General features: G+C 38.8%; 1 protein-coding gene across 2 annotated transcripts; it reads right to left on the minus strand.

Annotated features, from left to right (window-relative positions):
• Window positions 1-3,724: 3,724 nt before the first annotated feature.
• LOC120574443 (splicing factor U2AF 65 kDa subunit-like) lies at window positions 3,725-26,856 on the minus strand. 2 transcript variants are annotated; one of them, XM_039824707.1, is made up of 11 exons: window positions 25,791-26,855; window positions 21,299-21,473; window positions 17,865-17,968; window positions 16,341-16,492; window positions 16,107-16,223; window positions 14,134-14,272; window positions 13,465-13,544; window positions 9,338-9,460; window positions 9,175-9,261; window positions 6,361-6,603; window positions 3,725-4,377 (listed from the first exon to the last, which is right to left on the minus strand). In XM_039824707.1, the coding sequence occupies exons 1-11, from the start codon at window positions 25,837-25,839 to the stop codon at window positions 4,246-4,248; spliced, it is 1,401 nt and encodes a 466-aa protein (XP_039680641.1). In that variant the 5' UTR covers window positions 25,840-26,855; the 3' UTR covers window positions 3,725-4,245. The 2 variants fall into 2 exon arrangements, with proteins under 2 accessions (XP_039680641.1, XP_039680642.1); XM_039824708.1 differs by lacking the exon at window positions 9,175-9,261 and having other exon boundaries at window positions 25,791-26,856.
• Between the last annotated feature and the right edge of the window lie 1,139 nt (window positions 26,857-27,995).

Here is a 27,995-nt window from a genome sequence, read left to right on the forward strand (position 1 = left end):
GTTCACTGTGGCCACTGGAGGGCACTGGACGCTTATTTAAAGCACTAAAGCCAAATCAGAGCAGTCTACGGACTCCTTATATGTCATTATTAGACATTTTCTGGCCAAATGTAGCCTAACATACATACCATCACATCCGGTAAACACCTTTCAAAATTAAACAACCAAAATCATTTTTAATATACTGGCAGCAACGTTTGTAAACGTAGGTAGACAAAACATTTAAAAAGTAGTATGTATTGGTTAAACCGGTATCCACAACAATAACATTTTGAATAAAATTGTTTAGTATTGATGCAGGTTTTACCAATACTAACGTCACTGTTGTAATTTGTAATAATCACACTAACATTGACTTGTACTTATTGATAGTAACAAAATAAGTGTTGCAGTAACTAAAAAATCCTTACTTCCGGTAAAATCTTTCAAAATAAAACACATCAATCGTTGTGATTCTAGTGTGTTATCCAACACAGAGATTGTTACTTCTGGTAAAACCTTTAAAAAAAAAATAATAATAAATGTAAAAGCAATAGTGGTGTATATAAAATATGTTATCCACAGCCAAGTTTGTAAATTCACAAGAGTATTATTTATTGCATTACATGGTGATAGTAGAGGTGTTTGAACAGTTTATAAAAATACAGATACAATATGTTACCAACTAAATGAAAATGGAGGGACATCTGTGAAGAAAAACTTAAGAATTTGAATACATATTTGTATTATTTCCCCACACTGAATACAGTATATATATATTTCCACTTACAGCTAATGCAATCAGATAATGCCGAAAAAAGACGCCCACACAGGCAGGCTGACAGTGGATGCAAGCATTTATTCAAGGCAATGGCAGTGGCAGGGATTGTACAAAGTCAAAGTGTTTTTAAATGTTTGTCCATCCAAAAACATATAAAATACAGTGACTGTTTATTATTAGTTGATATGTCCAACTTACTATTACACTAAAATACAATTTGTTTACTTTGAAACAGAACATATTGTTTGCTGTATATGTGCAAACCAGTTGACGTTAAAATGCATATTTTCTCACATCCCAATGTCGGACAAAATTGTTTGGATATTTGTGCCTGCACTTTTCAAGCAGATAAAAGTTATTATATATATTTTTATTATTATTATAATAAATAATGTTTTTTCAACAGATCAAACAAACAATAAAGCTTAAAAAACATTAGTGTGCCATCTACAAACATAAAGGTGCATTTCTTAATATGGGCATAATCTGCTTTATTTTTTCAATGAGACCATTAGGACAGGTGGATTTAGTTTTTCTGATTTTGACAACTAATTATGGACTGTTGCTGGTTAGCTAGATGGACACAACATTCATTAAGCCCCACCCCCTTAGTTAATGCTGCTATGTCAATAAAGTTTTTCGGGACTATCTGATGTATTATCAAAGATTCTCAACAATAGACACTATATAAGAACACACTTCCTGTCACCTAAAGGGGGCGTGGCCTCGTTTGAAAGTGTAGTGGTTGTTGTGTGGATGGATGAAAAGTTATATTTGCACAATTTATTAATTTCTTTTGCTAACATCAGATATTTACAAAGCTAAAATATAATTATTAGCCATATTAAGCATTACGAAAATTAGTTTTGTTAGGGCGCTTGTGAACGTTAGTTGACGCAAAGCCGGTCTACGGAAAGCCATTTCACTCCCTATTCAGCCCCATTGTACCGGATTTTGGTTGCAGTTCCACCAGAGTTCCACTGGGGGTGATCGCGGTACAGTGCAAAATGAATGGGACTCTATGGAGCTAGACGGCTAAATTTGTCTCTTTCACCCGATTGTCGTTGAGAAACCTCAGATTTGATTGTAGTTTTTGCAAGTTCAACATGGGTTATAGGTCGAAAGTTGAATGAACGAGTACTTATGTCCTTTTGATTTCTTACAGGGTGAGTCGTTGTAGCCCTTAACACGCTAGCATTATGCTAATGAATGCTGATTGGTCAGTGAAGGAGTGATTACGATCGGAGATCCCGCTTGACGGCATCTGAAGCAGAGCCTGAATATCAAAGTGAATATTTCGGTGTGGTCTTTAAAACATCAGCAAACCTCTTTCTAGCATGTGTATTAACAGGGAGAGCCGAACCTGTTAGCTGTGTTGTCGATGCCTCGAGAGAACAAAGGAAGCGACTCAGAGCTTGCCGTAAAGCAGTATCTCTGGCCGTATATGTGTATGACGTCATTGACATTTTAAAAGGCTTTTTAGAACAAAAAAGTGACTTTAAAAAAATCTAACACACAACAGTGTGTATTTTTTTAGCCTCCCCTTTCGAATGCAACATTCAAATTACTAGACAAAAAATGATATCCTGAGAAAAGTGGATTTTGAGGGGTATAGCTCCATAGAGCCCCATTCATTCTGCACTGGCCTGTGAGCGCCCCCTATATGGAACTCTGGTGGAACTGCAACCAGTTCAGAAGCCGGAAGTAACGAGAGAGTGGAACTTCTTCCTATATTAGAAATTCTTTGGTTGACGTTAGTTTATCCATGTTGCCAGATCTCGTGAGAGTTTGTTCCTGAGACAGAAACAGGTCTTGAACAAAGTAAATTTTCTCCTGATTTGTCCGTCTGTAAAATACAGTTTTAGTTTCAGAATGTCCGGGAAATATGTGGCTTGTGAAACATGGCGCCAACATTTAGTTTGATGACTGTGGGGCAAAACAATCGGTCCTAATCTGTGATCACGTTCACTTCTCCCATTGGAATCAATACACTCAGGACCTGCAGCTAGTCTCCTAAAGAGGTGTGGCACAGATACAGGTAATTACTCTGACTTGTGCGTGCATCTCGGTTCTAAACCGTCTCTGGTGTTATGCATGCATGTGTAGCGTTCTCAGGTAACGTTGGCGGCCTTGTTGGTCTGGCTCAAAGGATGTACATTGCTGGGATAAAGCCAGACATCCAGTTCCTCCCCTCTTGCTGTCTCCGCTATCAGGGCATAGCGCCACCCAGGATGGTTGTGATTGGTTTAAAGAAATACTAACAAGGCAGGGCATTTTTTTCCCCTATTCCAGAATAGATCGGAATCGGTAATGCATAGTCTCGTTTTGCCAGACCCTCCTCCAATGTGCACTGAAGGAGGGTCTGGCTACTCCACATAGCATTCGGGGATGGGAGGAAAATGTGCTCTGGTTTAATGGCATTTCTTTAAACCAATCAGAACCATCATGGGCGGTGCTAAACTCCGCACAGAGCCGCTGCAAAATAGTAGTGCGAGAGAAAACGGATCGGACACATAGTCTAGCTAGCTGTCTGGATTTACCATGCAGAGATCTGAGGAGCAGTTAACCATAGTCCTCATAAACCCACCAAATTTAAAATTCCAACATAAAGAAAGCGGAAAGGAAACATAAAATGCATGCATCCGTTGGAATTTCCTGCAGCACCGGAGCAATCCCGGAAGTGGAACGCGAAGGATATAGACTAGGTAATGCAAGACTACTCAAATCAAAACAAACATCCTTAAGTTCCTTGAAATCAAATACACAATCCAGTGCAATCGCTGTTCCGGGGGAGAAGCTTTTTACACATTTACAATTAAAAAAATGATCGTATTGTCACAAGTCATGTAGCTTCTAGAGTACATGGCCGATTTAATATCATTTTTTTATCTTTTAGATGTTAATATTTCATTTTTGCAAAATGATATTTGAGGCCGTTCTGACAAAAAAAGTAAGCAGTGGAGGTAATAGCGACATACATGTTTAATGAACATTAATATGTGACGTATAGATGAAAATATTACTTTGGAAAAATAAATAAAAACTTTTTTGTCTCATAGCCCCATCATTTATAGCGGCTTCTCAAATCTAAAACAGAGAAATGAATGTTTGTGCTCAGGAGGGAAATCTAAACATTTGACAGTTTTTTCTCGTATAGTGCATACTCGATAAGACAGCTACTCTGGCATTGTCAGGCAGTATTAGTTTAGGTAAGATACATGTCACGTTCATTCTTCTACCAATGTAATGGATACTACAATATTTTTGAAATTCAGAATGAGATCAGTTCACGGTGTGGTTGTTAAAGCCTAAAGCTGGGAGTTAGATATTCAGTGAGGAAACACACACTGCAGTCCAGTTTGTTAAGTAGATGATGTAATAAAACAAGTCTTTTCTTGGACGCGTTCACAACATTCAGAAGAGTAAAGAAACGGGACTGAACTCAACCCGAGCTCACTAACAGAAAGGAGGACTCGTCTGTACTTTCAAAACTCGTGTCTGTGATACATGTCTGGATCGTAGTATTTGGTGACCACCACTCTGTTGGCAAACTTGCGGCCGGTGAGAGCTTGCATGGCTTTCTGACAGTCTGCAGCAGAAACGTACTCCACAAAGATCTGGAGGAAAAGAACAAACGGTCGGTCAGTTCCTGAACGTTATGAAGATGAGGAGGATCTCAGATCTCATTCAGAGCTTCTTTACATGTGTAGAAACTTCATTTAACATTGGGTGTGTCCACAAAATATGTGTCTCAGTCTTGGATGTTTCCCAAAGAAATTTTTAGAGACGCGGCTGTGCTCTGCTCTTTACTGGAGGTGGGAAACTTAACCCGACGAACATTTGTCAAACCAACTAGTTTGTCTTCATCGTTGAAGTCTGATTTCTTCTTGTCTTCTGTCAAATTAAAACGTGGTCGTGGTGCGACAAAAAAATGAAGCATAAATTTCACCTTTGCATCGCTTGTCCAAGTAAGTTTTCTAGTGTGGCATTTTCTTCGCCTCATTATAATGGGCTCATTACTGCCACTGAGTGCAGAAAATACACACTGGTACCATTCTCTCCAGGACCTGTATGCCTCCAGGACGCTGAGGCGTTCAGGAAAGATTGTAACCGATCCCTCTCACCCCCGACACAAACGGTTTGAACCTCTCCCCTTCTGACAGAAGGTTGCGGTCCCATCAGGACCAAGTACTTACTTGACAATAAACCTTTTCCTGATTCTGATTCTGATTCCACACTCAAAAACAAACTTCGACAAGTGACACAAAAGTGAGATTTTGACAAATACACCTATGGTTAACTTCACCACCTCCGTTAAAAAGCAGCACACAGCCCCTTCCCTGAACCTGTCTGTGAGAAGCATGTAGAGCTGCAAAGATTGTCAGCTATTAAATTAATCGCAAACTATTGTGAAAATCGATTAATAGTTGTTTTTTTTAATGAAAAAAGTAAAAATTCTCTAATTCCAGCTTCTTAAATGTGAATATTGTCTAGTTCCTTCACTCCTCTATGACAGTAAACTGAATATCTTGAAATTGTGGACAAAAGGACATTTGAGGGCGTTGTCTTGGGCTTTGAGAAACACTGACAAACACGACACGTTTCACCATTTACTGACATTTAATGACCAAACAACTAATCGATTAATCCAGAAAATAATCAACAGATTAACCAACAATGAAAATAATCGTTAGTCGCGGCCCTAGATAGATAGTTTAGCTTACTTGTTTACATGTTTATTATATGTAGTTTTTCTATGTCTGGCAGCTCGGTGGACATATGTTATGGAGTTAAGAAGGAAGGAAGGATGGGTGGATTAGTATTTCTTTTCAGTTTAACTTTCTTCCAGAAAAAAAAAAAAAAAAATATATATATATTTAGAAAGGTTTCACAAGAGAAAAGACTTCAAGGATGGAGACTAACTGGTTGGTATGACACGTTATGTTGATGGTTAACTTCCCCACCTCCCTTAAAGCGCACAGCAGCTTCCATGAGCTTTCTATGAGATACATCTAGGACTGTGTCCCATGCAGTACATGAGAAAGTCCCAAACGGGGCTACAGCTTTAAAAGTTGTCATGAAAGCTACCGGTTTATAAAAAAGGATACAACTACAACTATGAACTTGTAATGTTTGTAAAACGTACACAATAGCAGAACCATTTTACTTTGAAAATTCTATTAGCATTTGTTTTAAATGACAATAGAAATGTTAAATGAGAATAAATTTCTAGCCTCACAAAGACACAAATGCTTGGACCTGTGGTTGCTAGTAGATTTTAGACTTGGCCTATATTACTATATCATTTTACTGCACATATTACGTTATTCAGGAACTGTTTTGGTGTGTAATCAAGCAGAACTTTGACAACATTTTCCACCATGTTTTCCAGTTTGAGAGTTTAAAGCAAAGACCAATAACAACTCAGTTAACGGTGGGTTTGAGGGTTCATGTTGATGCCTTATAAAGGAGAAAACAAAGTGAGGTGTGCCAGACTAGAATGAGACAAACAGAAATCTGTGTGCTCAGCTGGCTTTGGGCAGCTAATTAATCTTAACATAATCTGTGTTTCGTGAAAACAATTTAATCTAAACTTGTACCTTTCCACAGCCGGGGACTTCCACCCCGTCGACGGGTCGGGGGATCTCGATGGAGCGGACGCTGCCGTACTTGCAGCACTCCTCGCGGATGTCTTCCAAGATCTCCTCGTAGTCGTCGTCGTCCACCAGCTCCTCGGGCATCACCATGTTGAGAAGGCACAGCACCTCCGTGGGTATGCCAGAGTTCTGCAGCCTCTGAAGCCCGGGGACCTGCAGCGTCACAGGGGTCTCTATGATGGAGGTCTGGGGGTGGAGGAGATGTCGCACACATCAGCTTCAGGTTGTTTTTCACAAAAAGGTTCCAGACTCTCAGCCTTAGTCTTATGACAAATGTTACTAGATCTTTGGCCTTCTTTCAGAGGACAAACATGTTGGAAGTAATTTAGCCGTTGACCTATAACTCCCACTGTGAGTCTTTACATTGTTAAAGTGTAGAAGCTCCAGAGACGATCTTGTTCGTTTACAGTTTTATACTAAAAGGTCTTTTTTAACAGCAGACATTTGACAAGTCACAGTAGTAAAACTACAGGTACAAATAATGAAATTAGTGTAACGGCATAATGTACTTCAGTATACACACACAGAAAAAGCAGCACTGTTTCAATACATATGGTCTCTAACTCAGTCACACACACACACACACACACACACTCTTATGTCCACAAACACACATACATGCATAATTATTATTATTATTATAATTAATATTTATAATGTAAAGCCTCCATTGTAAAGGCGTCCATTTCAAGCGATTCGCCGTCGGCCCTGGAGTTAACGAGCCTCCCCTGGTTTTCTGACCACAGTCGGAAACGAAGCAATCAGGAAAGGTTAACACAATGAACATTTTAAATTAAACAGCTTATTAACGTGCGCTTGTTGCCCCGTGTGCGCTGATGCACTCATCTGTTGACATTTCTGAATGCCTACCTACAGTTGCTTAATAAAAGCGGGCTTTCCACACAAACAAACGTACATGTGTCATTAGTATGAGAAAAAAACGAGATTTTGACTGTGTCGGGCTCGGACATAAATGCCTGTCGGGCTCGGGTCGGGTTCGGTTACTGCTCTGTCGGACGCGGGCCGGGATCGGACAGAAAAATGCGGCCCGATCAGCACTCTAACACACACACACACACACACATACACCTGTCCACAAACACACATACATGCATAACATCCTGGGTTGAGTACACTCCCATACTAACATATTTATAATGTAAAGGCTCCACTGTAAAGGCGTCCATTTCAAGCAATTTCGCTGTCACCGCCAACATACTTCCACGCATCCTTTACGTTGGCATGGATTTCTGTCCAGCTCACATTTAATTCCCGTCCAATCTCCTCCCAGCTGTTCTCTAGTAACTGTTTGTCCCTGTGCCCGGGCAAAGTAATTAAAGATGTTTACATTTTCTGACCAACTCGCCTACCTCTGCCATTTAAAAAAACAATTGTTGTCGTGTCCAATGGTCGTGTCTCGCTTGAACTATTGGCTACACGGCCCCCACGATTTGCGGTGGTACTGCTCCATTTTGTCCATATCTGTAAGATTTCAGAAAATGAGCAGTCAACACTGTGGAGTCCTTTCGCTTCCTGGGCTCCATCATCTCCCAGGACCTCAAGTGGGAGCTGAACATCAGCTCCCTCGTCAAAAAAGCCCAGCAGAGGATGTACTTCCTGCTGCAGCTGAAGAAGTTCAACCTGTCAAAGACTATGATGGTGCTCTTCTACACTGCCATCATTGAGTCAATTCTCACCTGCTCCATCACCATCTGGTACACTGCTGCCATTGCTAAGGACAAGGGCAGAGTGCAGCGTATCATTCGCTCTGCTGAGAAGGTGATTGGCTGTCTCTCCAGGACCTGTACGCCTCCAGGACGCTGAGGCGGGCAGTGAAGATTGTAGCCAATCCCTCTCACCCCGGACACTAATGGCGCTTACCCGCTGCTAGTACCAGCTCTACTCTTTTACATATATGTCAATGGCTCTACTCGGTTTGGCCGCGGTGTGCCGTCCTCCATTTTCCATTGCAGATTTAGTACCGCCTCATGCGTGCAGATTTAGTACCGCTGGCTAAACTATTTAAAAACGGCGGGTTTGTTCAGGACACCCACGTCTGTCTGAGCAATGATGACGCAGTGATTAGGGACGAGTCTCTCTGACCAATCAGTAGTCTGCAGGTTTCCACGTCACCTTTTGGTATCGCCTCAGCTTGCTTGGAACCTCGACGGAGGTGATACTAAAAAAAGTACCTGTTAGAAGATACCAGGGACTTTTTTTCGTAATGGAAAACCAAAAAAGGACGAGTAGAGTCGAGGCGAGTCGAGCAGGTACCATGTAATGGAAAAACGCAAAAACTGTTCGAACCCTTTCCCTCTGACAGGACGCTGCACTTCAACAGGACCAAAACCTCACAACATAAAAACTGTTTCTTCCCTTCTGCAGTCAGCCTCATTAACAAGGCCCCAGACCCACACTCATTAACTCTTAACCCCACCTGATCCCTAGTCACTACACTACCTACATCCTGGATCTGCCCATTGCATATACTATATATTTTTGGCATTCTGCACTTAACCCATTCAGCCTCCTTTTTCTTATGCTAAACAGCTATTTGTTTCTGTTTCTGTATTTATTGTTTATTTATGTTTAATATGTTGTTTGTTTGTGTGTGTATGCACCAACCACGTACGTAGCTGAACTTACCGTGGCAATAAACCTTTTCTGATTTTGATTATTTCCCTGTTGTACATGCAGGCTCACTGTCACACCTATGCTATTCCTACTGTGATCTTTAAGGAAGATAAAAGGACTCACAGGATTGGCGTTTTTAGCTCCCACACTTGCCCTTTGGACTATCAGCTTTTTGTCGCCCAGTTGCATCCCATTGAGCCCAGCAACTGCCTGACAGAGAAAACACACAGATCTTAAAGTAACAAACAACACAGCTAATAAGGCTAATACCTGATCACACCATTACCTGGTCTGTGGCACTGACGTCTACGTATTCGCAAAAGGCGTAACCTTTTGACAGTGAAGTGGCACTGTCCTTCACAAGATTGAACGCTTTGAGAGGCCCAAACGATGTCAAGAGCTCCTTTACCTGCAAAGAGGAGACAGACGACGAGATATGAGACTGATAATTCATATTGAACATGCAGAAAGATACAGAGTGAATTCTAAATGTCCATTTGATATCTAAAATCATCACATCACAGTACATTTAACAACATGATTATTGGAAACAAAATGTATGCAGTTAAATAGAATTTGCTTTGGTTGTTTGTGCAATTTGTATTTTACAGATTTTGCATTGCTATGAAAAGAAGAAAGAAGAGATAACAGTGCATAAAAACGTTCATGTCTTTTGAGGGTTTAGGGAAGACATGTGAAGAGCTGATGATGTGGAACTGAGCTACATCTGAGGCATCAACAAAATAACTTCCTGAGATTTTCTAAAGTATTATTGAGACATAGATATAAATATGCAAATGATGCTGAAAGAGTAATAATAATCTCGTATTCAAAGTTATTTTTTACGACAAGCTCAGAGGTAAATGGTGCAAATAAAATAAAAAAATAAAAACTCTTATTTAGATTTAAAGATTGACTTTTATTGTATTTTGCCAGCTACAGGCAGTTGGACAATATGTTTTCTTACCTTTACATTAAAATACAAAAAAAAAAAACACCACCACCGTCAACAACAACATCCCCAAGTCTAATGATCAGGCCTTAACCCCCAAAATCCCCTGGTCGTAAACGCGCTCCAAAAGCATGATGGGAGACAGAAACTAGCCAGTAAGGGAGCCTGCTGGCTGGGAGTGTATCCGTGTGAGGACCAGAATGTCTTACTTGCCTTGTGTTACATGTTGGCATGGCAGCAGTAGATGAGTACTACTGAACAAATTATGAGGGCAGACTTAACGATCTTACAGGCCCCTAGCTGGGGACAAAGTGGGGGAACAAAAATGAAAGAGCTGTGAGTATCAACGCAGTAGCAAGTGACTGCAAGTATTAAAAAATAAAATAAAAAAGTCAATGAATAATATACATCAGGCGACATGTGCTCTGTAAACTAGTTAGAATAAATAAGACAGAATGGACAGTTAGAGTTAAAGGGATAGTTGAAATTTTCTTAAGTGGGGTTTTATGAGGTAAATATCCATAGTCAGTGTATTACCTACAGTAGATGGCGGTTGGCTCGCCCCCAGTTTGGAGAAGCAGACAGGAGTACCGGCACGGAAGCTTAGCACTGTACTGCTGGGACAGGGGGCAGCAGCTAAAGGCATTTTAGACACCTAAAAAAAAGAAATCGATAAGTGTACGCTATATTTAGAATATTTTCACTGCTTTATCTTGCCGTCAGAAAGCCTTTTACGACGGGGAACTAAAGCCGCTACCTATGGTCTCTTCAAAGCCACCAGACTCCTTTGACAAAAACACAAATTTTACATCACAGAAAAGGGAGTTGCTGGTCTACCACTGCCTCGATCAGTTAGTTTGTTTTTTGTTTTTGTGTGACTCTGGTGGTGTTTCGAAAGGGATAGTTCAGATTCACCAAAGTCATCGAGATCGAGGCAGCGGTGGATCAGCAACTCCCGCGTTCAGACAGGTAAAATTACTGTTTTTATCTAAGGAGTCTGGTGGCTCTGAAGAGAACATACAGTAGATGGCTGTAACAGCTTCAGTTTCCGGTTGGAAATGGCTGTCTGACAGCAAGGTAAAGCGGTGCAAATATTTTAAATATACCGTACAATTAAAAGAATATTGATTTCTTTTTTTTTAGGTGGGGCCTTTTTTAGGGGTCTAAAATACAGTACATTTAGCTGCTGCCCCTATGTCCACAGCAGTACATTGCTTAGCTTCCGTGTGGGTACTGCTGCCTGCTTGAGGGCGTGCCCACCGCCATCTACTGTAGGCGACACACTGACTATGGATAAGTAGCTCATACAACCCCACTTAAAAAACTCCAAACTACCCCTTTAAATTTACTGTGTAACAGAGAACGTTTACACCGTCTGCTCACCTGAGAGCAGTTGGAGCTGTGAAACTGTTTGCTCTTCAAAGTATTAGACGTGAGTGAAACCTATTTATGTCCAAATATTTACTGTAGCTTTTTAAATTCTCAAAGAAAAAGTCCACCCATATATTTATACTTTTAGTTATGATTTATTTCCAATGTTCAATGTATTTCTGGACTTGTTTTGGGTGTTCCCACTTTCCCTCAACCTGCCTGATTTTAAGCCCTTTCTACAACCGTCTAAATTTATTTGACTCAGTCCCAAAAAGTGCAGTGTAGGACTGCAAGTTTGGCCCGACCAATACCGAATTTTTGAGGCCAATAATGAAATCAATATTTGGGAGTTTAAAAAATAAAATAAAAAACTTGATCATTACATAATGGTAAATATCACAACATTGTATTTTATTTTAGATTTATACCTTATTCATTTTTGATATGTTGGATTTGGTTTACAATTTACAGGAACACTTGACTTGAATATTGACATTAAATGTTATTGGTCACTGTTTCCTTTTATGTATATTTATATATACATATATTTTCTACCTACTAGTATGTACATAAATGTGTTTATTTGTTCAGCTTCTTATTGTAGCTGTATGTCTATTTCTATCTCATTATACTGGAACTGTGTGTGTAGTCAAATTACTTGTATGTGTACTCATACTAGAGTTGAGCGATTGGACAAATATATCAGCTATCGACGATTGTTTTTTTTGGTTGATTTTTGTCATTTTATTTTGCTACAACTGTTGGCAATCACCGGTTGTTGGGTTGACGGTGGCCAGTTGGAAAATGTTAACGTATTGCCCAACCCTAAAATATACTTGGCCAGTTAAGCTGATTCATATTTGGTCTGTAAAGTACAATAAATAATACAATAAAACAAAAATATTCTAAAAATGTCCATCACAAGATGTCTTCAAACTCTTTGTTTTGTCCAAAATCCAAAGATACCCAATAAACATTGATATAAAACCGTGAAATGCAACAAATTCACATGTTTGAGCAGCTAAAACCAGAAACTATTTCTTGAATTTGTGTCTTATACAATTAATCAATCAGGGCTTAAATTAACAAATACTTTCATTGTCGATAATCTGCCAATATTTTTTGTTTCAATCAATCAATAAATGGTCTGGTCCCTAAAATGTAAGAAAATGGAGTAAAAATAACAATTACATTTTCCTAACGCCAAAGATAATTATATCAGATTGCTTATTTTGTTTGACCAAAACTTTAAGATACTAAGGTTTGTTATCACATACAAAATAAATTAAAATAATTCATCAAATTTTCTTTTCAGCTCAGAGATTAATTATCATGGTGTCAATGAATTGTTCTGCAAATCAACATTTAGTCAATTAATCATACAGCTACTGAACAATAGGACGTGTTACAGCCACACTCCTTTTCAAACTAAAACATCCGGTTTTCTTAAGGTGGACTTTTCCTTTGACAATATTGACTCAAATGAATCAGGAGCAACATTCAGGCCTAAATACCACACAGAAATAAATGCAGTTTATCAGGCTCTTATGTAAATATACTGGACTTTGCTTACCTTTCTTTAATCAGTATGCTTAACATGAGAAAGGTATAAGGAGTTTACTTAGTCACAAAAATATATAATATTCAGATACGATTAATGACATGATATGACTAATGCTTGTTTAAGATAAGATAGTTTTAGCAAAATATTTAAATAAAAAGCTAATTATCTGTAGAAGTTGTCCATTGTGAATACTTTAAAATATCATATACATATTTATGAATGAAAGTCATTAAATATGAACTAATTTCCCTATATTGTGTAATTGTTGTAATTTTTTTTATGTATTTATGCTCTGGGGTCACATTCTGTTTCTGGCTCTGACAAACATTCAGCTTTATTTGACTTTTTTTTTAGGAAGACTTCTGTTTTCTCTCTACCACAACACAACAGTTTTTGATTTGTCATGTCATAAAGAAATGTAAACATATTTTGAACATGTTTAATGTGCGACAAAAAACCCTCAGCAAGTGAGAGAAAAATAGAAAAAACATGAGTGCACCTGTTCAGTCTGTTTTCAGTTAAATACCTGGTCATCGTTAAGGTAGTTCGGCAGGCCTCCTATAAACAGTTTGTGGGGGGAATCGGGAACGACTGTGGAGACGACGCCTACAGACGGCAAAATCACAAGCAAAGAAAACATTTTTTATATTACATATTAGAATGTGTCAATACTTAAAGAGCCCCTATTATGCTTTGTTGATTTTTTCCCGTCTTTTAGTGTGTTATATATATATTTTTGTATATATATGTAATAGATGTATAAAGTACAAAAAAACACATTTAACTCCAAATGGAGCTTTTTCTCCCACAGACAGCACTTTTTCTTAACTGCCTGAAAACGTCAGAAATTCCTCAATTAATGATGTCACTGATTGAGAATGCCAGCCAGTTTTTCATATATGCTGCCCATAGGTGCTGCCTGAGCAAGCATAGCCCGCCCAGTGGCTTGTTTGAACTTGGTTGACCAATCACAACAGCTGACCAATCAGAGCAGACTGGGCTTTTCAGGAAGGCGGGCCAAGAACTCAGGCAGACTGTTTCAGGTTGAGGCACTGCAGCAATGGGCAGTATGAGAAACATAATATGTTTTTTTAACATCAAAGCATGTAAACCTATTCTAGTAGACCCCAAGAGTATAAATATTGCGCTGAAAAGGAGTAAAATAGGGACTTTTAAATATGACTCAGTAACAAACCTGGGACGTGGAAAGCCGGCTGCTCTGAGATGCCAGGTAAAGGCCGATAGTCGTGAGGTCGTCTAATTTTCAGCGACTGACCCTGAAAAATGATTCCATCGAAGGCCATCGCCTGTGTCGTCTCATCTACAGACCGAAACTGGAAAGAATAATAATTTTGAGAGTTCTGGTGTCCCAACAACAGTGTTTGAGATATGCATGTTATATTTAAAAATAAAAAATAAAATCCTGTGATGATAACAGGCTTAAAAAACAATATGAGTTACATTTCATATGCCTGGATAATGTGTTAATGTACTGGGTTTATTGTTATTATTACATTTTCTAACTATTTAAACATTCTAACTGTTCTTTTTAACGGTTGTCTCTATTTCTTGTACATAAATGAAGTTTACAATTGTTTTTCCTTTCTAAAACTTTATAGACCAAAATACATTTCCATTTCCATTTATCCTAACAATAGTGTAAATAGAAGGTACAATCTTATTAATGGAAATTAAAAAAAGAAAACAGAAAAAAAGCAGGAAAATGACTTTGCAGAATAATCTGGCAATTCTTAAAGTTACTGCTGGAAATAAAGTGCCACATGTTTATATTAGAGATGAATCTACTTTGTTTGCATGTGTGTGTTTATGTGTGTAAAAGATACATAAGAAAAACCTGTATGTTGTACACCATTTTCCTTTAAAGGAACACGCCGACTTATTGGGACTTTAGCTTATTCACCGTATCCCCCAGAGTTAGATAAGTCCATACATACCCTTCTCATCTCCGTGCGTGTTGTAACTTTGACGCACCCACCACTAGCCTAGCTTAGCACAGATCCTGGAGGTAACCGGCTCCATCTAGCCTACTGCTCCCAATAAGTGACAAAATAACGCCAACATTTTCCTATTTACATGTTGTGATTTGTCTAGTCACAGCGTGTACAAATAACAAGGTCACATGAGACACAGCCATCTTCTAACCGTATACATACTGGGAACTATATTCTCAGAAGGCGAAGCACTGCTACTTCTGTTACTTGGGCGGAGTGATTTGCTCACAGCACCTGAGAATCCCCGTGGTGAGGAGCAGAGAGTAACAACGGTGCTTTTCAGGTGTTGCGCTAATCACTCCGCCCAAGTAGCAGTGCTTCGCCTTCTGAGAATATAGTTCCCAGTATGTATGTTATTTTGTCACTTATTGGGAGCAGTAGGCTAGATGGAGCCGGTTACCTCCAGCATCTATGCTAAGCTAGGCTAGCGGTGGGTGTGTCAGACACGCACAGAGATGAGAATGGTATGTATGGACTTATCCAACTCTGGGGGATACGGTGAATAAGCTAAAGTCCCAATAAGTCGTTAATTATTATTACTGGCTAATAATATATCCAACAAAAAATGCTGTAATCACAGTACTCTGACGTCTACATTTTTTGCTGTTTAATGTTATAGCTAATTCGTACTGTTCTATTGCTCCTACTGATTTGTGATAAAAACAATACAAATGTGAGTCTGACTGTAGTTTGCTTTTCAGATGAATTCTACAAAAAGCGAAGTGTAAAAAGGTTGTGGTTGTGCGTTGTGTCTGTGAAATAAAAGAGCTATAAAAATCAGATAAAGTCCTTGTAAAATAAATTTACAAGTTGTCTGTTTCTTTAGTTCTTACATACAGATTAAACAAACAAGATATAAGGTGTTAATTTGTGAGCTTTAGAGATGCTGGTAGGTGGATTTGTTTTACTTTTGGACATAGCCAGGCTACATGTATCTGTTTCCCACTGGTTCCAGTCTTTATGCTAAGCTAAACTAATCGGCTACTGGCTGTAGACTTATATTTAACAGACAAATGTGAGAGTGATAAAGAGAATTGGCAAAAAGAGAATACGTTTATTTCAAAAATGTCAAACTATTCCTGAATAAAGACTTTATAAAGGTAGCTGCAGGAATATCAATATAATACGGTATAATAGTATACATTACAGCACGTACCTCTAGGAAAGCAAAGTTTTTATCCTGATTAATCTGCACAGCAAGTACAGGGTTGCTTGGGGCTTGTGAAAGTCCTGCAAGCCTCATCTGAGCATTGAAGAACTCCGCCATGGACTCCTGAAGAGGAAGACAACAAACAGCATGGCTGGAATCAACATGAACATATCCATGTTTGGTATAAATATCACAGAATAAACAGGAATCCAAAGACAAGAGTAACAAGAGAGACTTTACCTCAGTTACTCCAAACGGAATATTTCCAACATAGAGGCGTCTGGCTTGTCTCGTCATCTGACTGCCAACTATGGGCACTTGTGTTGGAGCTGCAGCCACTCCGGTGGTGGTGGACGTCGCCAGCAGAGCTATCGTTGGTATCTGCCCGGCCGCTGAAGGAGAGAACACACAAGAAACTTCAGCTAGATCTTGTTAGGCTGGGAGTAAAATCGGTTTCTAACTCGAGTCCAGTATCAACAAGTTTAATGACTTTCTTGACTTGTTGCTCTCTGTTTAAAGCAGGGGTCTTCAACATGTTTAAGCTAAGGACCCCTTAACTATGAGACATGGACAGAGCAGGGACCCCCTACTACATATATTGTATAAAATTAAGTTGCATATTAAACTTGGCCTTTAACGTGTGGGCAGCCTAAAGCCTTTATACATACCTTTTTATCGCATAGAATACTAAGCTATTAAAATAATAATTATTGGCATGATTTTATAAATCATGTTTTAATGTTAAACCTGTGGCACAGTGAATCCTTAGGATTAGCTGTATCTGTTGATGACTACCTTACCTATAGGCCAGTAAGCCTATCATAAATGTTTTTTCACAAATAGGCTGATTTATATGTGCTAATAATATGTTGTATTCATGTTAAGATATATTAGTTTTTGACAAAAACTTTCACAAAATTATCAATAATTTGGAGGCCCCCCCCTGCAGTGACTCTGAGGACCCCCCCTAGGGGTCCCGGACCCCCTGTTGAAGATCTCTGCTTTAAAGTATAAAACATTTTAAAAGTTTATTTTCTCCTCAAGAAAACACCTGCATCAATGTTGTGAAATATATATATATACAGTACTAACAGACCCTGCAAATTCAGGGTGGGTGATATGGATTAAATATTCTAGCAAAATATATGTAATGTTATTTAATCTATTATCATTTATTATTTTAGTTTTCTGGAAAATCAATTGAGACATTGTTCATGGGCAAAATAACCAGAGAGTGACCGGACAGTCTGATTGTAGCTAATCCAGTAGATTAGATATCAGATAAATAAATAAAATACATCATTACATTACATTGATTCAAAAGTCATATAAAAATATATAGCCATGAAGCCGACCCGCTCATTCATTTGCAACATTGTCCACAATGGTCTAATACAGGGAACCATTGAGGCACCATTAAAAGTATGCTGAATGATCTATTTCCAGTTCCTGTTTGCAGTGTACCCATCAACACACAGACAGCTATCACTGGATTACTTTGATACTGAGGAAAACTTAAAAACATGATGATTTTCAGGCAAGTTCTGAAGTTGTAAGTTACACCTTTTTCTATGATATCCTTGGAAAGTGTAAGTAGAAAGTGAATCTCCATGTGTTCAGATTTGACTGAGTTATGAATATGAATTTGGACGTTTTTCATGAATTTTAAAAAACTTGAATGCTCCTTGCCAGTGTAGGTCTGAAGATGTCTGATGCCTGTCTGATTCAGGGACTAAGCAAGCAAAAAGCAAACATGATAGGTACCTTGCATAGCTTTATATTGCATTGGTGTGATGTGTTCAAAACCAGGAGGAGGCACATCCCAATATTTGCAGGTCCTTTTCTTCCTTGTTCGCCTCGGAGAGTGGCTGCAGACAAGAGACAAAATAAAACCTGAAACTTATGTGAAACAATTTCTCTAAAAAAAAGAGCTCTAAAAAGTAAGGGTTACCCCAAATAGTCGAATATTCAATGCTTCGATCGAAGGAGCGTGATTCCACTGCTAATCTCACTGTTGAATCTTAGCAAAGAGGTTATGAATCTATTATAATCTGAAAATGGTCAGAAATGCCGTCACAATCGCCCAGAGCCCAAAGTGACACCTTCACAATGTTTGTCTTATTCAATTTACAATGTCATTAATATTATTATACACAATCTTCACATTTTTTTTTTTTTGTTTAAAAATTTTCTGCCAATTTCGACAGTCAGGTTTTTCCTAACGATACTTTTTTTGATACCATATGTTTTAAAATCCATTTCAACATCAACAAAAATACATTAAACACAAAGCTTTTATTTTCCACTTTAATTGTGAATCAAAACAGTTATGAAAATTAAAAAATTCTGGTAAAACTGCTCACTCACAGTAACATTATTAAAAGTGCCTTGCCTTGCAAGCTCAGCCTGTCAGTCAGTCATCAGGGCAGAGAAACCACCGTTCTGCCTGCTTGTCTAAGAGGAAGTGTAACGTCAACAGCACCGCGACCGCTTTCGGCTCGCCATTAATACCATATCGCAGCAAACGCTGTCTGCGTGAAGTTTTGAAAAACTGTAACCACACTTGAAACCAACCGCACCTCTGTGTGTGTGTGTGTGTGTGTGTGTGTGTGTGTGTGTGTGTGTGTGTGTGTGTGTGTGTGTGTGTGTGTGTGTGTGTGTGCGTCGGTCGGAGCTCCACTCTGTGTCAACATGCAGAGAGGACAGATAAGCTTACGTGCTCAGACGCTTTTGGAACCGAAATTTGGCGCCGAAAGATAAATAATTTTTCGATACTCATAGGATATAGTATTTTTTTCGGTGCCATAAAAGTATCAACGTTCGATACCCAGCCCTACACATTTGAGAAACTGGAACCATGAAATGTTTTTGCATTAAAAATGACTTCAATAATTATCGACACAGTTGCTAGTTGTTAATCAAATAATCGTTTCAGCTGTACATTTTCATATGTTTTGTATGCAAAAATCTTAAAAGGTGCTCTAAGCGATGTCACACGTTTTTTGTCACATACAGCAAACATCTCCTCACTATACGCGAGCTGCCTGTCCCCTGGACAGACTGTAAAAAAACGCGGTCTCTGTAGACAGCCCAGGCTCCACAAACGCTAACAAAAAGAAACCACGCCAACTAGTGATGCACCGAAATGAAAATTCTTGGCCGAAACCGAAACCGAAAAAAGAGGAAACCAAGACCGAAAACCGAAACCGAAACACCGAAAGAAATTAAGCCAATTATTAGTACCATTGCATTTATGGCTATGACTGTGTACTAACTTTACTAAAATCAAGGCATTGCAATTGTATAAATTAATATTAAAGTTTAATTAAAAAAATATCTAGCAGAAATATGGCTAGAATCTGATACATATACAGTATATATACAGATACAGTATACAGTATACAGTAGCCTAAGAACAGAATAGCTTACCTATTGTTATTATTATTATTATTTGAGGCACTTTCTTGCAGGATTTCACTGAACATATCAGACAACGATGGTGCATGCCCCTCATCTGGTGCAGAGAGACAAGTCTTTTTTTCTGCGCTCTGATCTCCTCCTGCGCTGGGCGCTGCTCCGTGCGCGCTCCGTCTCCACGCGGGTTCTCCGCATCCATCGCGGCCTGGATCATTTCTCGTGCGCCCTGCTTTATTTCCGCATCCAAGTAAGGGTCTTTATAACGCGGATCAAGTACAGTCGCGATGAAGTGCAGAGGATCCGAACAGATCTCACTGAAACGTGTGCTGACAGACTCTAAGAGCGTTTTCATTGTTTTCACTCCGTGGTCCGTCTCAACCTCTTTGCTTAGGAAATGCTTTGCAGGTGGATCGGGTACTGACACACGTGCAGGTCGCGGTTTCTGTTTGCGTCATCACAACATTTTCGGCCGTATTGTTTCGGTGATAAAAGTATTTCGGTGGCCAAATATTCGGTGCATCCCTAGCTACAATAACAAGCTGAACAAATAAACACATTTATGTACATACTAGTAGGTAAAAAATATATGTATATATAAATATACATAAAAGGAAACAGTGACCAATAACATTTAATGTCAATATTCAAGTCAAGTGTTCCTGTAAATTGTAAACCAAATCCAACATATCAAAAATTTCGGTGGCCGAATATTGGTGCATCCCTAGCGCCAACCTGCGCCACCAAACATAACAAACAGTCTTCCAGCGTTCCAGCCAATAACTGACAAGAAGGATTTGGGGGTGGGGGTTGGGGGGTTAGTGCGCAGAAGGGAGGGAGAGGGGACGGGATGACGGGAGGAGGAGCCTCGTTTTGTTTGACAATACTTTGAACGTCAACAAGAAGTGCCGTCACCCAACATCGCTTAGAGCACCTTTTATTCGTAAAGTAATTCAAGCTGAAAAGAAAAAAGGCTCAAGTACAAGTAAGTACCTCTGATTTTGAAGTACAGTGCTTGAGTAAATGCACTCACTTACATTCAACCAATAGATTTACAGCTTAATCACAGCTATTGCAGGTTTAATGTTATCAGTGACACTTGTGATTTTTCTACAATGACAAGTCAAAATGTGAGCTGGGAAAAAGTCCTACAACAAAACCTTATTTAGGAATACAGTACATGGAGTCTCACCTGAAGGGGATGGACCCATGACACACAGGTTTTTAAGGTCCCATGACATGGTGCTCTTTGGATGCTTTTATATAGGCCTTAGTGGTCCCCTAATACTGTATCTGAAGTCTCTTTCCCGAAATTTAGCCTTGGTGCAGAATTACAGCCACTAGAGCCAGTCCCACAATGAGCTTTCCTTAGGATGTGCCATTTCTGTGTCTCTAGCTATTGAGGAGGAGCGAGGGGGGGGGCAAGGTGGAGGGTGGGGGTGTGGCCTTGACCAACTGCCACTTTTCTCGTTTGAAAGCCATGATGTCTCTCTCTCATGGGTTGGCCAAATTCTCTGGGCGGGCAAAGCAGAGAAAGGGGAGGTAAACTTGCTCCTTATGACCTCATAAGGAGAAAGATTCCAGAACGGCCCATCTGAGCTTTCATTTTCTCAAAGGCAGAGCAGGATACACAGGGCTCGGTTTACACCTATCACCATTTCAAGCCAATTGGGGACCATAGGCAGGCTGGGGGAACGCATATTAATGTTAAAAAACCTCATAAAGTGGAATTTTCATGCCATGGGACCTTTAAAAATAAAACCCTGCAGCAGTGAGCCACCGACCTGTGCTTCTTGTGGTCCCGCGAGGAGCTCCGGCGGTCCCGGCTTTTCCGGTCTCTGCTGCGGCTTCTCTTCTCTCGGCTGCGACTCCCTCGGTCTTTGCTCCAGCTGCGGTGCTTGTCGCCTCGGCCAGGAGATGCACTGCGACTCTTCTTTTTGTGTCTCTCTCTTTCTCTCTCTGTGCAGCAGCAAGCAACAATTAGGCTGCTACATGTCTGCCAATAAAATACTCGACATATATAAATAGGGCTGGGCGATATAGAGATAATATAATGGCGATATCACTGGCCAAATACTTTTTGATGTGGATATTACAACGATGTTGCAGGGTTGACAATTGGCGCTTTCACAAAACATTTACACAATTAGATTTTAGATAAATAATCATCATTAAGGTGAATATAATGACTAAGTTAAATACAGTGGAGATAAAATAGAACAGCTAGAACAGTCTGGTAAATTCAGAAAATTGCATCACTTTACTGTAATGTAACCTTAAAAACCAGGAAAAGACAACACATATATAACGATATTACGATATCCAAAATCTAAGACGATATCAAGTCTCATATCACGATATCTATTTAATATCGATATATTGCCCAGCCCTATATATAAATAATACTGTATGTAGGAGAGCTGCAACGATCAACTGATAAATCGATTGACAGAAAAGTAATCTGCAACAATTTCTGCTTCTTTAAACTTCTACTTAGAGCTGGGCAATATATCGATATTATATCGATATCGTGATATGAGACTAGATATCGTCTTAGATTTTGGATATTGTAATATCGTAATATGGCATACGTGTTGTCTTTTCCTGGTTTTAAAGGCTGCATTACAGTAAAGTGATGTCATTTTCTGAACTTACCAGACTGTTGTAACTGTTCTAATATTTGCCTTTACCCACTTAGTCATTATATCCACATTACTGATGATTATTTATCAAAAATGTCATTGTGTAAATATTTTGTGAAAGCACCAATAGTCAACACTACAATATCGTTGTGGTATCAATATCGAGGTATTTGGTCAACAATATCGTGATATTTGATTTTCTCCATATCGCCCAGCCCTACTTCTACTTCACTACATCTCATTGTACTGTTTACTCCATTTCATTTATTTAACAGCAATACTTTACACACAAAACATATGATAAAAATATAAAATGGTATGTATTATAATAGAGCAACAGCCCTGCACACCCACACAGGTGTTTTCAGGTATGTGGCTGATAAAACCTTGCTCTTGGGTTGGGGTCAACGTAGTCTCGCTTTGCCAGACCTTCCTCCACGGTGCTGCGGAGGAGGGTCTGGCTAGTCCACCCAGCATTCCGGGATGGGAGAAAAAAATGCTCTGGTTTATTGGCATTTCTCTGAACCAATCACAATCGTCTTGGTCAGCACTAAGCCCCGGACACAATGCTGGTGCCTCTGCAAAATAGCCTCGGGAAGGAACTTGTTTTGGTGGAACATGTGTACGTTCAAAAGTTGTTTTAGTCGTGAAACAGAAAACTCAGATTGGACAGATAGTCTAGCTAGCTGTCTGGATTTACACTGCAGACATCTGAGGAGCAGTTAACGATATAGGCGAAGTCCCTCCCCTTCCGGTGGACCGCCATGGGACCTTAATTCTGAAAAAATACAAACGGTCATGAATGGGGAGAGACAAATTATTTTTTTATCCCGTTTGAATTGAGCCATGGATTACAAGTATGAAGTTCGTCGGTTTAAACGATAATTTTGCATGTCAAGGTCTCAGTTTATTGTTAAACTGTTGAAGTATAAGACGTAAAAATACGTAATTAGAAAGACTACACACTTCAAAGTCGCATGGATGACGTCTCGCTGAAGCTACGGTGTCTGTGTGTTTGGTAAAGGGGATGTAACGTTGCACACACTCATTCTTTCGCTTCTCTGCTGATAAAACTCCACTGGATAAAACACATCAGGTACGATAGATAACGTTACAGGTTTTGTGGAACAGTGCTAAGCTAGCTAGCTAGTGAGCAAGCCGAGCATCGTGCAAGGTGACGCAAATTGTGGGAGACGAGAATGTAGTTCACTGAGCGGTTTCACACAAAACTAAGTGGTCATATGACAAACCTATAACAAACTAAGACTTTCTTCAGTTGAAAAAAATTGCTTTTAAGTTGACGAACATCGTATTTGTAATCCATGGCTCAATTCAAACGGGATCAAAAAAGAATTTGTCTCTCCCCGTTCACTACCGTTCACATTTTTTTTCCGAATTAAGGTCCCATGAGGTCCACCGGAAGGGGAGGGACTTCACCTCTCCATAGTCCTCATAAATCCACCGGAGTTCAGAATTCCAACACAAAGAAAGCAGAAGGTGACGGACATCCGGCCGAAATGAGGGACATCCGGCGGCAACGGAGCAATCCCGGAAGTGGAACGCCGCGGATATAGACTAGGGTTGACAGACAATAAGAATGATAAAATTGTATTTTTTTCCCCACAACAAAACTAACAGGATATCTCCTGAAGTTTTTTCTAGCCTATATTTTGTGAGACAAGATATCACATATTATCATCTTGGGCATATATGAGATTAAACTAATAATAATAATAATAATAATAATAATAATAATACATAATCAGCACCTTGAAGTAACACTGATAACACTCTGAAAGAAGCCGTTTTTCTGTAATGAGTACGTTTTAAAACTTAATGCACATTTTGCTAGTAATACCCACTCAAGTAAACACTTGAATGCTTTGAATGTCCAATTTTTACTTGTACCAAAGTATTTCTACATTGTGGTTTAGCAACTACCGTAACACTCAAGTGAAGCATCCGATTCAATCTTCTGCTTGGTTTTATGTGACAGTAACCTGACTATGATGGAGCTTTAGGAATTTGTAGGTATTTATTTTTTACGCTATTTGTTTCATTGATTTATCAATTCATCAATCATAAATCTAAAAAGAAATTTGCAGATTGATTGAAAATTTAAAAACAACCATTAGATGCAGCGGCCCTAGTATGTAATATTATTATTCTTAACAGGTGATTACGATTATTATAAAAATATTTTCTGCATAATTACCAGGTAATTGTTGAAAATCTGATTCTTTTTTCCTTGAAATGACTCCTGCTGTAATTACTGTACCTGGACTTATTTCATGGCACTCGTTGCAGGTAATTGCATTTTCAAAAAACAATTATCGTACAAAGGAAAATAAAGTGTTAACATAAAAAAAAGTCTCCTCTCTACATTAATAACATGCTCTGATTCCCTCCAGTCTCTGTTAAGTAGACAGACCACTGTATGGCATTTCTTTGAGAAATCTGACAGTTTAATGTGGCTGTTCTTCTTGGGTACGTCAGGCAGAACATGACTTAAGACCATTTAACAAATCAATAAGAGGCACTCTTCATTTCTGTGTAAATCGTCTCCACACAGTGGCTCTACGCAGATTAAATGGCAAGTTTTATATGTGGTATGGTTCTTTTTCTTAATTTCTTTCTTTGTGTTGTAAGTTACTTCTTCACCTCACTGTACTTAGTTATATTATTTATTTCCATTATCAGTTAGTTTTGACAAATATTGTCTTGGTTAATAGATACCAATTAATCTATATACCTCTGTCTGACATTTTAAATGTAAAAAAAAAATCATATTTAATATTCATAATTTTCTTACTTCAAACGCCTTGTTTTATCCTACTGACAAAATGCCCAATATACTGTATTCAGTTCTTTATCACATAAAACAAAGAAAAGCAGGATCCTCACATTGGAGGACATGGATTCGGGAATGTTTGGAGTTTTTGCTTAACCAACTGCTAAATCTACTGTATGATCTTAGTGGCCAATATGTTTTTCTGATGATTTTCTAAGCAGTTTATTGACTAATTATTAAGCTCTACCTGAGTTGTATGTATCTGCTCAGTGTTTTCTCATGATTGTGAAACTTTCCTTTGTTGTTGTTGTTATCAGGGGACTAACACACATCAGATGTGACATGTGAGATTTTGTATTAATTGTATCCATAAAGTGTTCCAAAAATGAATAATGGATGCCGAATTGAAAAGTAGATGATATTGATTTGGCAAATGTCATTGTAAGTAATTTCTACTTGTATGTAGCTTTGCAGGAGAGGATAACAATTTAAAAAGGTGTAACATTTTAATGTGGTTTCGCATCTAGCTGTCTCGCGCAGGAGAAGCGCAGGTAACGTTAAGTTCACTGCTCACCGGTACCCAGACTGCGTTCAGTGATGCATGTAAGGTTTAGCAAGGGCTTTGTAGTGGCTATAGGATGAGGATGAGATTACCGACATCATTAACCTTAAATTAATTATGCTAACATAAATTAGCTGAGTCATGTTGTCGAAAACTACACGCTAAAGTTGCTGTCAGGTCGGGTTATTCATTCATAAAATATCAGGGGCGCTAACGTTAACGTTACGCACTATGCTAGCTTGAAGACCAAATTAGGGCACAGACAGACAGTTAATACTTACCCTGTCGATTCTCGCTGAGCTGTTTCTCAAATTCCTCAAAATCCGACATTATGCCGGTTGTCTCGGTGTATAGAAATATAGCAGGTCTGTCTCGTCTAAGGGGAAGGATAAACCAACCAGCCCGCTGTCAGTGCAGCAAAACCACTGTAAAATCCCCGGTGTCAAAGTGGAGTTAATGTATATACAACATCCGGTTAAAACCGTCAAAATAAAATCACTTAGATTTACCCGAGGTTTTAGGTAACAAAATGTTCGCCTTTTTATTTACATCATTACATTACATCATGTATCAGTTGCAGCACAATTATATACAAAATACAATGAAGATAATCAAGACAATAAAGGTGAGGGGTGTGAATAGCAAATTCTCAAACATGTTACAAAGAATGATTAAAATATGTAGCGGTGGAAGAAGTAACAGATGTTTTAGCCTACTTTAATGTTAATGTTCTGTCATTTGACTTATTGTTTAATTAATGCGGTTCTATGCAAATCTTGAATATGTAGGCTAGGAAAATACTGGGACCTGCATATCAATTCAAATGTTGGGATTAAACAAAGCATATAAAATATACACAATTAAAGATAAAGAATATTTTTAAGAAGAGCTTGAAGATAAGATTAATTCAGTTATGGTTTTTCAATTTAAATAAATAATCAAGAAGATTTATATTTAAGATCTTAGATTTAAGACTGCCGGCTTTAAATCATGAGCGTGTTGAAGGTAAAGAAACATAAAATACATACAAACACACAAAAACTACCACCTTTACGTAGCTGCAAAAGTAAAGAAATAGTGAACAACTGCTTTTTGTTTGTACACAATTTTCATACATGAAGTTATACAGTACTGCAGTGCATGTGGCCAGTAGTCTATGGACAGTGACATAATGGATTTATTGTGGTGATGTCAACATCCGGCCATACTGCCTAATTTTTAGATAGATAGAATTACTCTGTTGCAAGCAGCAAGTAGCAAGTTACCAAGGATGCACACACATACACATACCTTAAAGTGCCCATATTATGAAAAAAATCACTTTTTCTGGGATTTGGGGTGTTCTTTTGTGTCTCTGGTGCTTCCACACACATACAAACTTTGAAAAAAATCCATCCATGCTGTTTTGAGCGAGATACGGTTTCTGAATGTGTCCTGCCTTCAGTCTCCTAGTGAGCTGTTCAAAATTGGCTCGGTGACGTCCGAAATGAGCTGGCTAACCACAACCGTTAGCTCGTTAGCATGCTAACCGTTAGCATTAGCATGCTAACGCTAATGCTAACGCTAGCATGCTACGTCGTTCTCAATAGCAAAGCACTGCTACAACACACACAAGTTCACCATAACCTACAAAAGAACTACTTACATGTGTGCCCTCGTTTAGAAGTCTCCCAGCTAATACTGCCTTGTAACTGACCAAAGTTGGAGAAACAGGCTTTCTTTTACTGTCTCTAGAGTTAGCTAGCTGACATGATCTACATCTGAACTACTGAGCATGTACGAAGTGCAATCAAAGATAGTACAGAAGAAGAAGATGAAAAGAGGTCTCACTCTGTAGCTAAAACAGAAACCAGGTGAAAAGAGGATCTGCAGCAGTGAGAGAGAGCTGTGCAGTACAACAAAAATCTGGTGTTTTTTGAAAATTAAACCATGTAAACCTATTCTGGTACAACCTTAAAATACAGTTATGAACCTGAAAATGAGCATAATATGGGCGCTTTAATTTCATCTCACACACACACAACATGTGTTTTTCAGCAGTTTTTAAACTAGTTATTAACTAAATCAGGTTTAACCATTAAAACGTATGACGTTAATGTGTAAATCATGTTTGCACTTCAGTAACACGTTTTAATTTAGTGAAATGCAAAACTCCAGTTAGCATTAATGATTCCTATCACAATTTGTCAATTTACTGTAGGCCTGTTTTTTTTCTTTGACAATGAACAATTAAAGCAGCCAAAATTAAAGGTCCCATGGCATTAAACTCTATGAGGTTTTTTAACATTAATATGAGTCCCCCCCCCAACCTGCCTATGGTCCCCCAGTGGCTAGAAATGGTGATAGGTGTAAACCGAGCCCTGGGTATCCTGCTCCGCCTTTGAGAAAATGAAAGCTCAGATGGGCCGATCTGGAATCTTCTCCTTATGAGGTCATAAGGAGCAAGGTTACCTCCCCTTTCTCTGCTTTGCCCACCCAGAGAATTT

The sequence above is a fragment of the Perca fluviatilis genome, chromosome 15, assembly GCF_010015445.1.
Source record: "Perca fluviatilis chromosome 15, GENO_Pfluv_1.0, whole genome shotgun sequence".
NCBI classification, from domain to species: Eukaryota; Metazoa; Chordata; class Actinopteri; order Perciformes; family Percidae; genus Perca; species Perca fluviatilis.

Bases quoted from the DNA above. Each gene is read 5' to 3' on its own strand.
- LOC120574443 (XM_039824707.1), bottom strand. From the start codon at position 25,839: ATGTCGGATTTTGAGGAATTTGAGAAACAGCTCAGCGAGAATCGACAG. The intron at 9,262-9,337 runs GTAATGGTGTGA...TTTCTCTGTCAG, and splicing joins ACGTCAGTGCCACAGACCAG to GCAGTTGCTGGGCTCAATGG. The intron at 6,604-9,174 runs GTGAGTCCTTTT...CTCCACCCCCAG, and splicing joins GAGCTAAAAACGCCAATCCT to ACCTCCATCATAGAGACCCC.